General features: G+C 33.6%; 1 protein-coding gene and 1 pseudogene across 5 annotated transcripts in view; one reads left to right on the forward strand and one right to left on the reverse strand.

The window, feature by feature from the left end:
• ERLIN1 (ER lipid raft associated 1) overlaps positions 1 to 16916 on the forward strand; it is a 37069-nt gene that overhangs the window by 13973 nt on the left and 6180 nt on the right. For all 4 annotated transcript variants that reach the window (XM_079137323.1, XM_079137325.1, XM_079137324.1 and 1 more), the window contains 2 exons: positions 7579 to 7637; positions 9689 to 9780. In XM_079137323.1, coding sequence (XP_078993449.1) covers positions 7579 to 7637; positions 9689 to 9780 — 151 coding nt within the window. The remainder of the gene's footprint in view (positions 1 to 7578; positions 7638 to 9688; positions 9781 to 16916) is intronic.
• Positions 2309 to 3221, reverse strand: LOC306658703 (SKA complex subunit 2-like; annotated as a pseudogene). The gene is made up of 2 exons: positions 3183 to 3221; positions 2309 to 3105 (listed from the first exon to the last, which is right to left on the reverse strand). The product of its transcript is annotated as an SKA complex subunit 2-like (transcript).

The raw sequence follows: 16916 nt of genomic DNA on the forward strand, positions 1-16916 counted from the left end.
TTAAATAGTATCAGAAAGTACAAAATTTTTCTCTACTTTTACAGGTATATCCTTAGATTTAAATCTTTAATTTGTGTGGAATTCATTTTGGTGTCAATTATGAGGTAGGGGGTCCAGTTCCTCTTCTGACTAGTGGGGTGGCAGTAGTAATTACTAATTTATCCTTCCATATTCTCCCTTCTTTGAATGATATTTGCATTGTATGCTAATTCCATTATATACCTGTATCTTTTCCTGAACTTCGTTCTGTTTACAGATCTATTCCTATTCTTTTATTAGTTATTAAGCCCTTGGTCTTTTTTTCATCGAATCTACATCTCTCCTGTTTTTTCCTTCTTATTAGTTAATGTAGCTCCTTCCCCCATGACCGCTCTAGAAGTGTGGGAGGCATCTTTGACAATCCATTACCCTTAACATCTAATGAGTCCCCATGTTCTGTTGATTCTATCATCAAAATCCCTGTAAGACTGCCCACTCTTACATCTTTTCTGCCCCTCCTTAAACCAAGCCATCATTGCTTGCCTAGACCAGTAGCCTCCTTTCTTCTTTTGCCTAATTTCACACTTTTCCTTGTCTACTTTATTTTCTGCGTACAACAAGAAGGATCTTTCAAATATTTATATTTATTTTTGTTTTTATAAAGTTATTGAATGAAAGACATTAGCTTTGTAATGCATTCTTAATGTGGAAGACAAGGTCTCCATTGTTTTGGTTGCTTTTGTCTTTTTAAAAATAATTTCTTACGATAGTTGGAATGCGTTTTTAGAATTTCAGGTCTATTTTTCAACCTTCCTGGTTTTTGTTTATTTGTTTGTTTGGTTTTTTTTAATTGTCATTCTGTTTATTTCTGTAAATCAGGCCAAAAGTGATACCAATTCATTGTAATGGGTTTCTTTCTTTGTTTTCTTTTTCCTTATCTTCCTTTCTTCCTTCCTTCCACAAGATTGAGTGCCTTTGATAATTTTCACTTCTTGTGAATTGCTTTTTTCACATACTCTATGCTTTATCTATTTTTCAATGGTGTTGCTTTATTCCTCACTGACTTGTATAAGTTCTTTATGTAGTATGTATACTAATTCTTTGACTTTATATATGTTTTAGATGTTTTCACCCAGGTTGTCATTTACCATTTGCATTTTTTTTTCTTTTTCTTTTTCTTTCTTTCTTCCTTTTTTTTTTTTTTTAACAGTGTTCTTTGCTGAAGAGGAAGTTGGTGTGTGACACTTTTCATCCAGGGTTTCTAGAATTCCCAACGTGCTAAAAAGGGCTACCATTTGCCACCAATCTTTGTTGGTTTTGGTTTTGGTTTTGGTTTTATTTTGTTTGTGTTTTTTTTTGGTTTTTGTTTTTGTTTTTTTTTTTTTTAGACAAATTTAATGAGTTGAACAGTTGAACATTATGTTTTCCATAATCATGAAAAACTAAACATCTTTAGAAATCAGGTAATGCAAAATAAAACCACATTATACACAAAATTAAGTAATATTGATAATCATGTGCAATAAAGGCATTCTCATAAAAAGAAAATATAGTTTAAGCTGTTATTCTCCATGTTCAGAAACTGTACTTTTTAAAACAAACATGTGCATACCCCACCACCAATCACAGAGAGTGAAAATGCACTCTTAGATATATGAGAACATAATAATCTTCCTCCAGAGTTAAATTCCAGGGTCATTATTAAAGGGGATGTACATTTAGAAAGAGAATTACTAAACTGTGGAAAATAATGGTTCCAGGAAACAGAAACAGTTTCTGTTATATCCAGTTTTACAAATACTAAAAAACACCAAGAATAATTTATAAACATGTCACATGAATGTTGTGTTTCATATGAAAGCATATTTGAAAACATGCAGATTTGAGAAAATGCAAATACACATAAGTACATCAAAGATCCAATTGCACATTTTATGTATAGATGGTAAAACTATCATTAAAAAGTTGACTATTTTCCCCAAGCCAATCTATAATAATATCCCAGCAAAAAAATATTTTTAATTTTTAAAGTTTTTTTTATTCATTGTTATTTTTTCCCTTCCCCCCACCCCTCCCACCCCTCTTTTCCCTCTATACAGTCCTTCCTTCCTCCATTCTTACCACCTTCCTTATCCCTAACCCTAAACCTAACCCTAACCCTAACGCTAACCCCTCCTACCCCCCATTATATGTCCTCATCCACTTATCAGCGAGATCATTCGTCCTTCAGTTTTTTGTTTTTTGTTTTTTTTTATTACATTAGCTAGGTTTTATGAGAGACTACATATCATATATTAATGATCTCACCAATAACGATTGCCATCTACAATCAACATTTCAAAAAATGAAAGTTTTATGCAAATAATTTTTTAAATGTTGCTTGTTCTTTACTTTCTAAATCATACTCATTTACACATTGACTCCTGAAATATACATAAACATTATTTTATGACAAGATAGAATATCTACATTATCTCATCTACACAAAAAGAAAACAAGTCCAAAATAATATTAAGGGACTTCCTTAGTTAAAACTACAAAACTAAGGATATATATGTAAATATATATTTAAATCACTGCATTCCCATTCATTTTATTTTTTTCAGCTAAATTTTATACAAATAATATCTGCTCTTCTAATTTCCACTCAGATTAAAGGCATCATACCCTGTCACTCAAGCCAAACCTCCTTCTCCTTTACCAGCCCCCCACCTCTAATAATCAAGTGTTAACAAGACATTGTCCTAAATTTCTCTGGAACAGATCTCTTCATTAGTTTCCTTTTGCAAGTCCATTTCTTCATAAGTCTGTTATATGAGATTTTAATTGCTCTATCACAGTTTTCTCCTCTTCGGTCAGTGGTGACAGCTCCAGGTCTGTTTGCTTTTGTAGTTCTTGCATCATGGTCATAGTCTAATTCAAAGTAGCATAAATGTGGCTCTTAGTCTCTTTCTGCTCAACAGCAACTGGTTTAAAACGTGTATATAAAGTTTGATAGCGAGATTTTATCGCAGACAAATCCTTTAAGACTGTAACTGGATTTTTCTGGCCTGCTGAATCGGAATGATTTGTCTTGAATTTGTATTCCAGTCTATACTGAATGTAATCCAGATCAGAGTCAGCTTTCTGGAACCCAAAACTTGTATACTTCAATGCTCACAGCCATTTCATTCATAACAGGCAAAACATGGAGACACAAAGTCCATAATCATCAGTTCGAGCTTATCGACCTCCGCCTCCATGTTGAATAGTTCCGTCCTTCAGTTTTTTGAGATTGCCTTATCTCACTTAGCATGATAATCTCCAATTTCATCCATTTGCCTGCAAATGCCATAATTTTATCATTCTTCACGACACAGTAATATTCCATTGTATATATATGCCACAATTTCTGTATCCATTCATCAACTGAAGGGCATCTAGGTTGGTTCCACAATCTGGCTATGGTGAATTGAGGCTATGAACATTGATGTGGTTGTATCTCTGTAGTATGCTGATTTTAAGTCCTTTGGGTATAGGCCAAGGAATGGGATAGCTGGGTCAAATAGTGGTTCCATTCCAAGCTTTCTGAGGAATCTCCATACTGCTTTCCAGAGTGGCTGCACTAATTTGTAACCCCACCAGCAATGTATGAGTGTACCTTTTTCCCCACATCCTCGCCAACACCTATTGTTGCTTGTGTTCTTGATAATCGCCATTCTATTTGGGGTGAGATGGAATCTTAGGGTAGTTTTGATTTGCATTTCTTTATTACTAGAGATGTTGAACATTTTTTCATATATCTGTTGATTGCTTGTAGATCTTCTTCTGTGAAGTGTCTGTTCATTTCCTTAGTCCATTTGTCAATTGGATTATTTGTATTCTTGGTGTAGAGTTTTTTGAGTTCTTTATATATTCTGGAAATTAGCACTCTATCTGAAGTATGAGTGGCAAAGATATTCTCCCACTCTGTAGGCTCTCTCTTCACATTACTGATAGTTTCCTTTGCTGAGAGAAAGCTTTTTAGTTTGAATCTATCCCAGTTGTTGATTCTTGCTTTTATTTCTTGTGCTATGGGAGTCCTGTTTAGGAAGTCTGATCCTAAGCCAACAAGGTGAAGATTTGGACCTACTTTTTCTTCTATAAGATGCAGGGTCTCTGGTCTGATTCCAAGGTCCTTGATCCATTTTGAATTGAATTTTGTTCAGGGTGAGAGATAGGGGTTTAGTTTCATTCTGTTGCATATGGTTTTCCAGTTTTCCCAGCACCATTTGTTGAAGAGGCTATCTTTAACTTTCCTGTTTTAACACAGTACCATGTGGTTGTGGTAATTTGACTTTTTATTCAATTTTTTTAAATCTGGTAAGATATATCATCTTTTTAGAAACAAATGCCTTTGATATTTCTGCCAGGTGAGTTTTCATTTTTGATAATTAAGATCAGGTATCTTAATTAGCATTTAAGTTATAAAATAGGATTATAGTTTGTGCCTTTACTTGATTGTATCAAAGCAAGGATAAGTATTCTTTTTGTTTCTTTAAGAATTTCTGACTTGGAAATGTAGTACATATACACAATGGAATGTTACTCAGCCTTAAAGAAGAATGAAATTATGATATTTGCCAGTAAATGGATGGAGAATATCATGCTAAGCGAAATAAGCCAATCCCAAATGTTTTCTCTGATATGCGGATGCTAATTCACAATGGGGTAGGGGTGCGCTAGGCCAGAATGGAGTTACTTTAGACTATGTAGAAGGGAATGATGGGAGGGGAGGGGATATGAGGACAGGAAGTATAGAATAAAACAGACATTGCCTTATGTACATATTTGACTACATGTGATTCTACAATATGTACAATCAGAAAAAGGAGAAATTGTACCCCACTTATGTATGATATATCAAAGTGCATAAATGCATTCTAGTGTCATGTATAACTAATTAGAACAAATTTTAAAATTTTTAAAAAGAAATAATTTCTGACTTGGGGAAAAACTTTTTTTTTTTTTTTTTGGTACTAGGAATTGAACCCAGGGGCACTTAACCACTGAGTAACATCCCCAGTCCTTTGTATTATAATTCTTTTTTTTTTTTTTTAGATATACATGACAGTAGAATGTATTTTGACATGTTATACATACATGTAGTATAACTTCCCACTCTTGTGGTTGGTTGTAACATGATGTGGAGTTAGACTGGTTGTGTATTCATATATGAACATAGGAAAGTTATGTCCAGTTCATTCAATTGTCTTTCCTATTCCCATCTTCCCTCCCTTCCCTTCATTCCCCTTTGTCTAATCTAATGAACTTCTGTGTGTGTCCCCCCCCACTTCCCAGCCACACTTACTGTGTGTTAGCTTCAGCATATCAGAGAGAACATTCAGCCTTTGGTTTTTTTGGCATAATCTCTAGTTCCATCCATTTACAGGCAAATTCTGTAATTTCATTCATTGTGGCTAAGTAATGTTCCATTGTGTATATATACCATTTTCTTTATCCATTCATCTGTTGAAGGGCACCCTGATTGATTCCATAGCTTAACTATTGTGAATTGAGCTGCTGTAGTATTTTTTTTATTTTGACATATAGTTTTACTAAGTCACTTAGGGCCTCAATAAGTTGTTGAGGCTGGCCTTGATCTTGCAATCCTCCTGCTTCAGCCTTCTGAGTCATTCAGATTACAGACATTATGCCACCCTCCTGGCCGAGAAACTCATATCTTAAATTGATAGATGTAATGAATTTTCATACCAGTCAATATGTAATCTTGCTTTAAAAAAAAACACTAAGGAACACAGTGAATTTTTGGTAAATTCATCCTATATCTATAATTTTGTTGAATTTCCTGTCTCTAATAATTTGGGGGGTTAGTTTTCTTAGATTTTTTAGTAAAATATTTATGCCAGGATAAAAATCTTGATTTCTTCTTCTGCATCCTAGTAAAGTCCCAAAGTTATCCTATTTTAATTCTTCATATAGCACTCATAATTATGTGAAATTATCTTATTTATTTTCTTTTTATTATTCTCTTTAAAATTTTAAATTCCATGACAGCAGTCTTGCTTTGTTAGTCACTACTATCTTTCAGTACCAGTCACTATTTTAATTTTTCTTTTCCCTATGTTTATATCCCCATTTTCTTCTTGAGAAGAAAAAAAATTTTCTTCTCTGGAGAATTAATAATGGTGAAAATGATCATCCTTGGCATTTCTTTTCCTCTTATTTAATGGAGTGACTATTATATTCCAACTTTTTTGGCTTAATATATATAACCCTGGGATTAGTTTCAATGTGTACATTTCATTGCATCAGCTTTTTGCCTCCACTCATTATGTTTGTGTGCACATAAGGGAGCGGGGTGGTGTTTGGTCATTGTTCTTGATTTTCTTAAATTTCTTGTGATACAACTTACTCATAGTATCTGCTATAGCAAGTGTTTATATTTTCACATATTCGAAAATGTGATTGGCAAGCATGTGGTATGTTGTTCTGCCTCATATAGCAAAAAAAGTCTACAAGACAGTTCTATTTTATGCTTCTTTTTATATGGCTAAAAAGATATGTGACCAAACAGTCTCTGAACTAAAAGCAGTGTGGCAGTGCCTCCCTCATCTGTATTAGAAGTCATCTATATGCCTAGTAGTCACATAATGAAATCTGGCATCTCACAAATTCCAGTTCTGAATTTTTGTCTTCCAGACATCTCCACTGAATGTCCTTATGAACCCACATGTCTCACCTTCAGTGTGTGATGAGGATTTTTCCTGACAGCACTTGCTTATAGTGTTCCACCATAATCCTTATCATTAGTTATGAGAGTCAAAATTACCTGCAGATTAGCCTGTGCTTTATAAGGGAAATGCTGGGTTGCTTAAAAGGTTTTGAAGCCTTTTTTAAAAAAATACTTGTGTAGAAAAGTCAACCTTCCAAAAAAAAAAAAAAAAAGCAACTCTTTTAAGTAGATAATCTTAATTAGGCCAGAGCATACTATGATTAGGGAATGTCTAGTAAAGAAGGTCCACAAAGACTGGTTGACTTTGTTCTGAAGTTCCAAAAAGAAAGAATATAAGCTGTGAATTGCTGTTATCCTTCAGCCATTGGGCTGTATATTTATAGCTAGTACTGAGTGATTGCAGTTTTAGGAAGTGATAAGTAATTGCTTATTTAGACACTGTATTAAATTGTATAGACTGACCTCAGTTTTCAGTTTGTTTTTGACTGTTTCTGATTTGTATAATTTCAACTTTGTAACTTTGCCTTCCTTCTGCTTCTTTGGTTTGAAAAGGAAAGCAAAACTAGCCCACTAAACAGCTTTGTGAAATATCTCTCTGTTAAGGGGAACCTTTTCCCTGAAGGAGTTTATTCCCTAGTGGGTACAGTGGTTTTTCTCCTGTAGTTAGTAATTTTTTAAGGAAACTAGAAATAACTGATCTTTGATTCTTGGTGTGATTGGTATGAGAAATAGATTTTCTTGGTGGGAATCTCTGCACATGTTAGTAGGCAGCTGTGTTTTAGTTATTTTATTATATCATTTGGGGAGCTCTTCTATAGAAGATTCAATTTGAACATGTATTTTTCAAATATACCTTTTTATTTTTTTTCACTTTTATTTTTTAGGCTGTGCGTGTTACAAAACCTAAAATACCAGAAGCCATAAGAAGAAATTTTGAGTTAATGTGAGTAGCATGCATGGGATCCTAGTATTTCTATTTAGAGCTGTCTACTTATTGATATAACAGTCCAGATGAAACACATGAGATAATGCACTTGGGTTGGGTAAATATCTATTATCTGTACATTTATTTTTAGTAATATTGACAATTCTCATGTCTTAATTCCCACTAGACTCTTCCTAGTTTTCTCTTTATGTGTGGACATTTCAGAAGTAGTCTTAGTGACTAAAGATGCGTTTTGCTGTGGAACTCTTGGTGAAAGCCTAAGGAGCTATAATCTGCATATGAATAATATTTTTAATTGAATGTTACTATAGGAGGGAAAGAGTCCTAGCTGTCTTAAAGAGAATGTCCATATTTTGTTATCTTATTGTAATAATAATAATAGACACATAGTTGATATGAAGGTTGGTTTTTCCATTGTATGTGATTGTGTATCTGAATCTTTTTTAATTTACCTCTAGGGAAGCCTTGCTTGAATTGGCAAGGTTTCCCTCGTCTTTTATGTGCCCAGGATTGTCTGGAAATGAGAAGTCACTCACTTGACATGAAATTAGTTTCTAAGGATTTTAGAGTGTTCCTTTTAAGGGAACACTTACTGCATTTGGAATGACAATATTCTCATACGACAGATACTGTAAAGAAGAAACCATAGTCTTTAGAGAATTTGTTAGGAAAAATATGAGATGCTGGGGAAAAAAATAACTATAAAAGTTAAGAATGCAACATATATAAATGCAGGTGATCAAAGGAGTAATAATACTGCTTTATGGGGTTGATACTATTTTTGTTCTCAGTTCTGTATCCTCCATCATAGAATTTTATTTTCCCTCTTTTTCTTTGTAGGAAAGGAACTCTTCTTTTAAGGTTACCAGGCTGGATAGATCATGGGTTTGAGCCACATGTAGGGAAAAAAAAAAAAAAAAAAAATGCTTATTGAAGGCTCAGAATGTCTTAGGCTTTAAATATGTTCATTTCTGGTGATTGAAAGATAAATGTGTCTATTTATTTATGTATTTACTTAGTGTGTGCTGGAAAAGAAACCCAGGGCCTCTTTTATGCTAAACCACAGTCTACACCTTAGCTCCATCCTGAGATCCAAGAACTGCATATAACTCAATGTTCAGAATGTCATTTCATGTGTTTTTATCAGTGGTGGCATGTGAAAAGGGGGAACCTTGGGGGAACATGTCTTAGGGAAACTGGTGTAATTGCTTTGCAGATAATTTTGAATCTTTCTTAATTTTTTAAACTATGGGAATTCCAGAATTAAAAGCCATCTTGGGATTATGTAGTCTAACATCTTAACCTAATAGAAATCTTCCTGTAATACTATTTCATGTGGTTCCTCAGAGGCCACTTGTCATGCTTAGTGATAGGCTAGCATTTCTATTATTTGGTACTCAAAATCTTAGAAAAGTTTCCTTACCTTGAGCTACAGTTTACTGCCTGATAACTGCCACCTGGTTATACCTTTCATATATCAGATAGCACCACTGTACCTGGGTGCCCACATAAGGAGGGCAGAGGCTCAAATCCAGCACCATTCTGCTTGCTAGACCATGTATGTATCTGAGGAACTACATCTGCCCAGACTGGTGCCTTTTTCTGATTGACTGTGGTGCTGTGTGAGCTAGCAGAAGGCCTAACAACCTGGAAAGCTTTTATATACTTCCTTCCAGATCATAGCCCTGTATATGGTAGTTAGAAGGAAAAATATCAGACTGAAGTTCTAATATTCTAATTTTTTTTTCCTTATCTCTGGGTGATGTTGGACAAATCATTCCACCTTTCATCCTCATATTCATTTTAAGTAAATTAAGGAAACACCTCCTGTATCTACCCTAATGGATCCAAATATCCTTATTGAAAAATGCTTCTCTGACCCACTCTAAGGTTAGAATTACTATGAGCTCATCATAAGGTATCATTTCTGGAACTGGGGATAAAGGTGAGTGTGAGAGTGCTATTCTAGCATGCACAAGTCCCTGGTTTTAATCCCCAGCACTGCAAAATAAAAAATTTTATAATTTTTATAATGTTTTGCTTTGCAGGGAGGCTGAGAAGACAAAACTTCTTATAGCTGCACAGAAACAAAAGGTTGTGGAGAAAGAAGCTGAGACGGAGAGGAAAAAGGCTGTTATAGGTACTTTGACTTATTTCTGAAATGAATGTATCTAAGAATCTGTGCTGAGTTTGTCCTGTTCTTTGTTGGTCTCAAGTTGAATATCGAGGGGTCCCAAATAAGACTGCATCATCTGTAGTGGAGAATTCTGGAAACTTCATTATACATTCAGATGTCCTGAAGCCTTTACAAGAAGGTGAAGTCAGTACTTACTGAAGTGTCTTGGTTTTCCATCATGTTGTCAACTACTGCTGTTGTCTTTTTCAAGGGCAGTGAGAAGGGCAGCTTTAGTCTTTGTGGAGTAGAATTTTTATTGAATAAATTGAATAACTTAAGAATAGGGTAGTTTTTTGGCCAAAGCTCAAATGAGAGTATGTGTCCTTGCTTGTTGGCGTGCACCAACATTTGTATAGATAACTGTCATCTATGAAAGTACAGCAGGATTACAGCTCATTTTGAATTATACTGTAGGATACTATTAGACTGCCATCTTTTGCCCACAGTTGATGTTGAGTATAAGGACTTTTTTTTTTTTTTTTTTTTTTTTTAGTAAATATGTCACATATACAGGAATATACAAAGAACAACATAATGAAGTCTTAAAATGTTGCCATATTTTAACTAGGTGCGGTGATGCATGCCTGTAATCCCAGTGACTTGGGAGGCTGAGACAGGAAGATTGCAAGTTGGAGGTCAGCCTGGGCAACTTAGTGAGACCCTGTCTCAAAAAATAAAAAGGGCGGTGGGTATAACTCAAGTGGTAGAGTACCCCTGAGTTTAATATCCAATACCACCTTTAAAAAAAAGAAAGGAAAAAGAATTTTGCCACATTCTCTTGAGATATTTTCTTTAAAGGAAAAAGATTGTGTATTTCTTTGAAGCTACTTTGTACCCTTCCCTGGTCTTATTTCTTGACCTTCCTTCTTAGAGTAGCTTCTGTTCTGAAGTAAGTAGATAGTTTCTTTTTGTCCATATTTTTAAACTTCTCTTGTAAGTTTGTAACAATAACAGTTTATAGTATTATTTTACAAAACTCTTTGAAACTACAAAAAATGGTATACTCCCTTTTATTTTACACTGACCTTTTTCTGACCATTGAAATTCATTCATATTGATACATGTTCATTTGGTTCATTTTTAACTGCTGGGTGATTTCATTCTGAGTGAACCTCAGTTTTTTTCTGATGAATTACTGATAAAGAATTTGCACAGCTTCTGGTTTATCCTTATTACAGACACTGCTGCAGTAATGTCCTTTTTATGTCTCCTTGTACTCATGCAAGAATTTTCCTAGGGCAGCATTATTCAGCATGCGGGGTGGGGGCAGAGCCCTGTCACCAGCTGTTTTTTTTCTGAGCCACAGTGATATAAGTCTAAATATTCAGGGTGAGTTTAGAAGTTCTTATAGCATTTTAACATAATAATTTTTTTTTTCCTTTGGTACTAGGGATTGAACCAGAGGTGCTTAACCACTGAGCCACATCCCCAGCCCATTTTTTGTTTTCTGAGACAGGACCTCGCTAAGTTGCTGAGGTTGGCTTTGAACTTGTGATCCTCCAGACTCAGCTTTCTGAGCTGCTAGTATTACAGATGTGTGCTACTCTGCCTAGTGTAATTTTTTGTTTATTGAACCTGAGAGTAAAAGATCGAGTCTGTGTCTTTGTTTTGTTTTTAGATTTTTTTTTTTTAGTAATTCATTTTTATTATAGTTTATAATGTATTGGTTCTTCACGTACACCCACAAAAAGGCATTTTCCCATAGATAGTCTGAGAGCACTGGTCTAGAAAACAAAACTTGGGTAGAATTATCTGGACATAAGGTTGTACATATTTTCAAATTTTACACATTGCCAAATTGCTCTCTAAAGTGATTCTTTTACTGTATCCTCTCTTCAACAATGCTTAAATTCCAATTTCTATGCTGCCATACCTGTATTCCCCATTCTGCAAATCCACTTTAACCCTTGGAGCTATCAGACTTTTATTAAACATTTATGTCAATTTGATGGTAGTCTTGGTACCACATAATTTCAATTTTAATCTCCCTGATTATTAGTAAAGTTGAATATTATTTATTGGTCATTCAGGTTTCCTCTTATTTTCCTATGTGAATTGCCTTTTAATGTCCTTACCCCATTATTTGGTTGCTTTTTTGAACTGGTTTATAAGGGTTTATATCTCTTGAGTACTAATTCTTTTCCAAATTCACGCATCAAAATATCTTCTCAATTTTTCTTGTCCTTCAACTCTGAAATCTTTGACGTACATATTTATTTTAGCTTTCATGTAGTCAAATTAATCACTCTTTTCCTTTATGGTTTATGTCTTTCCCTACCCCAAAGTAATTTTTATTCTAAAAGTTTTAAAGTTCCACTTTTTTAATTTAGCCGTGGAATTTATTTTAGTGTTTAATGTGACATAGAGATTCAGTTTTCTTTTTCAAGTGACAAGCCAATTGTTTATTATATATTCTACTTATTTATGCATATATATCATATAACAAGTTACTATGTGTAATTTTGTTTGTTGCTAGGATCTCTGTTTTGTTCGTTTTTTTTGTTTGTTTGTTTGTTTTTTGTTTAATCTATCTGTTCCCAGTATTACCTTGTTTTAATTACTGTAACTTTTATGTTAAGTCTTACTATCTGGGAGAGTGAGTCAGTCTCTCTTTAGCTATTCCTCTGAACTGTTAACTATTCCTTAAATTGTTCTGGACTATTCTGGGCCCTTTATTTGTCCATATAAATTTAAGAGTCTATAAAATACTGTGTTGGCATTTTTTATTGGCATTGCATCGAATGTGTTCATCAATTTGGAGAGAATTATAGTACTTATGATATTGTGTGTTATAAATTTACCGAATTTCTCCACTTAATGATGTGTTTCAAAAATTATCACAGTTTTCTTAAAGTTCTTACACACTTGTTAGATTTATTCCTATATGTCCTTTAGGGTTTTTTGCTGTCATAAATATGCTCTTTTTTAAAGACAGATTTTCTGATTGCTTATTGCTTTTGTATAGATATGCTGTTTATTTATTATTTATTCATGCTGAAAATGCTCTTACTCCTCATAGTCTCTTGGATTTCCCATGTGCACAATCATATTATCTTTGAATAAGGACAGTCCTAGGTTTTTTGTTTGTTTATTATCTGCACACCTTTCATTTCTTCTTACCATTTTAGGCTGTGACTTCCTACACAAGCTAGAAAAAAAAGACAGCAACAGGCACTCTTGTCCCTAATTTTAAATAATCCCAGTGACATCTGTTTTAGTTCACATTTGTCTGTTAATGAAATTTCCTTCTGTTCTTTGCTTGCCAAGAGCTTTTATTGTGAATGACTGTTAAAACAAAAAAACTTCTTTTTACTTAGGTTGAGATATATGTATGATTGTTCATTTTAAAGTGACTAATGTGGTGAATCATATTCAGAGATTTTCTACTACTGAATTTTCTTTGTGTTCCTGGGTTAAACCCACTTGGTCATGATGTAGGAGTTTCACTATAATAGATCTCTGTATGGTTTGCTGATAAATTCCTTTAGAATATTTACTTTTTTTTTTTTTTTTTTTTTTTTTAATAAATGAGATCCATTTATAATTTTCCTTTTTTCCATCAGGTTTTGTGTGTTTTTTTATTAGGGAGTTTTGGTTTGTTTTTGCATAATGATTCTCCTAGCCTTAAAATGAATTGAACACATCTTCATTCTGTGTTTTGTAGCATTTTGTGTCTGATATGTATTATCTCCTCTTTGTAGGTCTGGTGGATCTCACTTGTAAAGACCATTTTGGTCTAGTGGGGTTTGTTGTGATTTGGGATTTGCTTGTTTGTTTTTGTGGTAACACTTAACCTGCTGATTTAATTTCTATATTGAGTATAGGTCTGTTCAGTTATTTGTTTCTTTTTAAGTCAATTTCAGCAATTTTTTTTTAAATTGTCCATTTGTCAAATATTTCAAATTTGAAGGCATAATCTGTTTATAGAATTCTTTTGTGACTTTCACAGCATCTACCAAATCTGTATGGCCCCTTTTCATTCCTAATAGTGTTTATTTGTGCCTTCTCTTTTGCTGAATCAATTCTGACAGAGATCTATCTTATTTTATTCATTTTTTTCAGAGAATTGGCTTTAGGTTTTGATTTTGTTGATTCTTGCTTGCTTGCTTTCCAGTGTTACTTACATTTGCTTTTATTAGTTTCATCTTTCTACTTTCTTTGAATTTACTCATTGATTTCTTTTCTAACTACTGGAAGAGTTAAATACTTAATTCATTAACTTTCAGTCTTTTTAAATGGAAACATAAGATTCTCAGTTTTATTCTAAGTTCTGCTTTCATTATTTCTCACAAGTTTTGAAATGAATTTTGTTTATTGGTGTTCAGTTTTAATTCTTTAAAAATATTCCCATAATAATGCCTTTGACTTATGAATTATTAAAAGTTTTAATTTCTGGTTCAGTAGGTTTTAAGGGTCTATCTATTTATTGTGAATTTCCAATGTGAATGTATTATAGTCAGAAAATTAGTGTTAAATGGATTCTTAAGTGTTTGTTGAAATTGTTTTGTGGCCTATCTATACATTGTTCTTTTCTATAAATGTTGTGTGTGCTTTAAAAGATTGAATATATATTCTGTTTTTGTTGGATGCAGACTTCTCTATATATCCATTAGTTCAGGCTTATGAATTGTATTATTCTCTGTATTATTCTAATTTTTGTCTTCTTGAGTTATCAGTTACTAAGACAGATGTGTTAGAATTTACCCCATGACCATGTATTTGTTAACGTGTTTTGTTTTTTGTTTTTTGCTTTTTGTTTGGGTTTGGTTTTGGTTTTGGTTTTTGGTTTTGGTTTTATATTTTGGGCCTGTATCACTAAGAGCTCTCAGGCTCAGAATTGTTACATCTCCCTGGAGAATTCCTCCTGTTTTATGATAACATTCTTTATCCCTAAACATGTTTTTTTACTTAAGATCTGTTTTGCCCAATGATAATATAGCTATGACAGATTTCTCTTGCTTTTTTTCTTGGTGTATCTTCCCATCCTTTTACTTTCAACTTTTCTGTGTCGTTATGTTTTAGGTGTGTCTCTTGTAAACAGCATATAGCTGGATTTTGTTATCTTATCCAATGTGAGAATCTATCTTTTAACTGGTGAGTTTTAGTATTTTTATATTTATTGTGGTTACTGCTATATTTGGATTTGTTTGTATCATTCAATTATGTGCTACTTACCATACATTTATTTTCCTCTGCTGCTTTTTTCCTTCATTTCTGATTGATATTAAATTGACTGAGTTGTCTTTATTCTTTTCTTCCTTTTACTTGACTGGAAGTTTTACATTCTATTTCTGGAATGTATAAACTAGACATCACTGGTGAAATGTTAACGAGTATACTTGACAAAGTCTAAAGTTAATCATTCCCTGCATTCTGTTCTTGAACAGTTCTTTGGAATACTTTAACTCTTGTCACTATTCTCTAACATACATATTGTTGTCTTGTATTTTAGTTGCATGTTGTTTTTATTCTCCCATTGATTACTGTCATCATTATCATTGATTCTTATAGTAAACAGTTACCTTGTTTACAAGTATTGAATAACTTTGTTCTGTACTGCTTCTGGCAGTTTGTTCTTTTTTTCTGCTAGGTTGTTTTTTGTTTTGTTTTGTTTTACTTTTTCCTTTCATGAAGGCTAAGGAGTAGAAAACTTCTTCAGTCTTCCTTTGTCTAACAATGCTTTTATTTCATTCTTGAATGGTAGTTTAGCCTACATTTCTGCACCAAACTGAATTCATTTTTTCTTTATCACTTTGGCAATATTATTTTTGTTTGGCCTCTAGTGTACTTTACAAGTTCACTATCAGTCTGATTGTTGGTTTTGCATACTTAGTCTTTCATTTTGCTTTTAAGACCTCTCTGTATTTGGGTATTCTCCAGTTTCACTGTAATATGTCTATGGAAAAGAAAGCTTTCACTAGTGAGCTGGTGGGTGGGGTTCTTTAGTCTCCCTTTCACTAGAGTCATAGTCTCCAGAGATCTTGGTTTTATTCAAGAGTCAGTTCTAACAGTGCATGGAATGTTATAACCCAAGTTGCTCTCCCTTTCTTGCATAATAACCACCCCCAGTGCTGCCACTGTACAGGGTCTCAGCTCTGCCCTTGTTTATGTAACTTGGAGATCATTTATTATTTATTATGAACTCAGCCATGCATTAAAAAACACATATGTTAAATTTTATCTAGCACTTTAAGTTGTTGTTGAAAGGTTTTCTTATTAGCCTACACCACTATTCTAGAACTAGAAGTCTGGCCATTCTCTTCATTGGTTTATTCCCACATGACACTATTGAGGGATTACCTCAGTGGTTTCCCTGTGGTGAGGCAACATTCTCTGGGTTCTGGCTTCAGCTTCCATATTCCTCACCTTTTACTCAAATTTTATTTTGCGGTTCTGCTTACAATTAAATTTCTAGCCCAGTAGTTTGTTTTAAGGGTAGTATAATATAGATTGAATTTAATCTGATGAGGAAATTGGGAATTAAGCCTTGGAGTTGATAAAGGATACTGTCCTCTGGAAATAAGTACTTGGAAATTTTCCCTCCATTATGTGCTTCCCCCAAGGGCAGAGTAAAAATGTGTTAAAATACAGTCATATCTTGGTATCTGGTTCCAGGACACCTACCCATACTTCATACCAGTATCTGCAGTTGCTTAAGTCCCTTATATAAAATCTTTTTGATATAACTTAGGCATATTTTCCCATATAATTTAAATCATCAATAGATAACATATAAGAACTATTACAATACAAAGGCACTATAGACAATTGTATCATATGTGGAATAATGACCAGAAAAATTGTACAAGTCCATTACAGACACAGTTGTTTTATTTCCAAGTATTTTCGGTCTACAGTTGATTTCATCTGCACATAAAAAAAAAAAAAACCTGCCAATATAGTATTTGTCACTTAAGCTGAATAGAATTGAGAATGTTCTTTAAGAATTGCACTGATTGAATTTAAAGTGTAATTAGAGTCTCTTTTCCCTGGTCCTGGGTCTATACTTTGAGCAGAGATATGCTGAGGTGTTTAGTTTCTCCCATATGTACTTGCATGTTACAGCTAATGTGTTCGTGCCTAATGCTCATTTTCACCAT

The sequence above is a fragment of the Sciurus vulgaris genome (genome assembly GCF_902686455.1).
Source record: "Sciurus vulgaris genome assembly, chromosome: 4".
Taxonomy (NCBI): domain Eukaryota; kingdom Metazoa; phylum Chordata; class Mammalia; order Rodentia; family Sciuridae; genus Sciurus; species Sciurus vulgaris.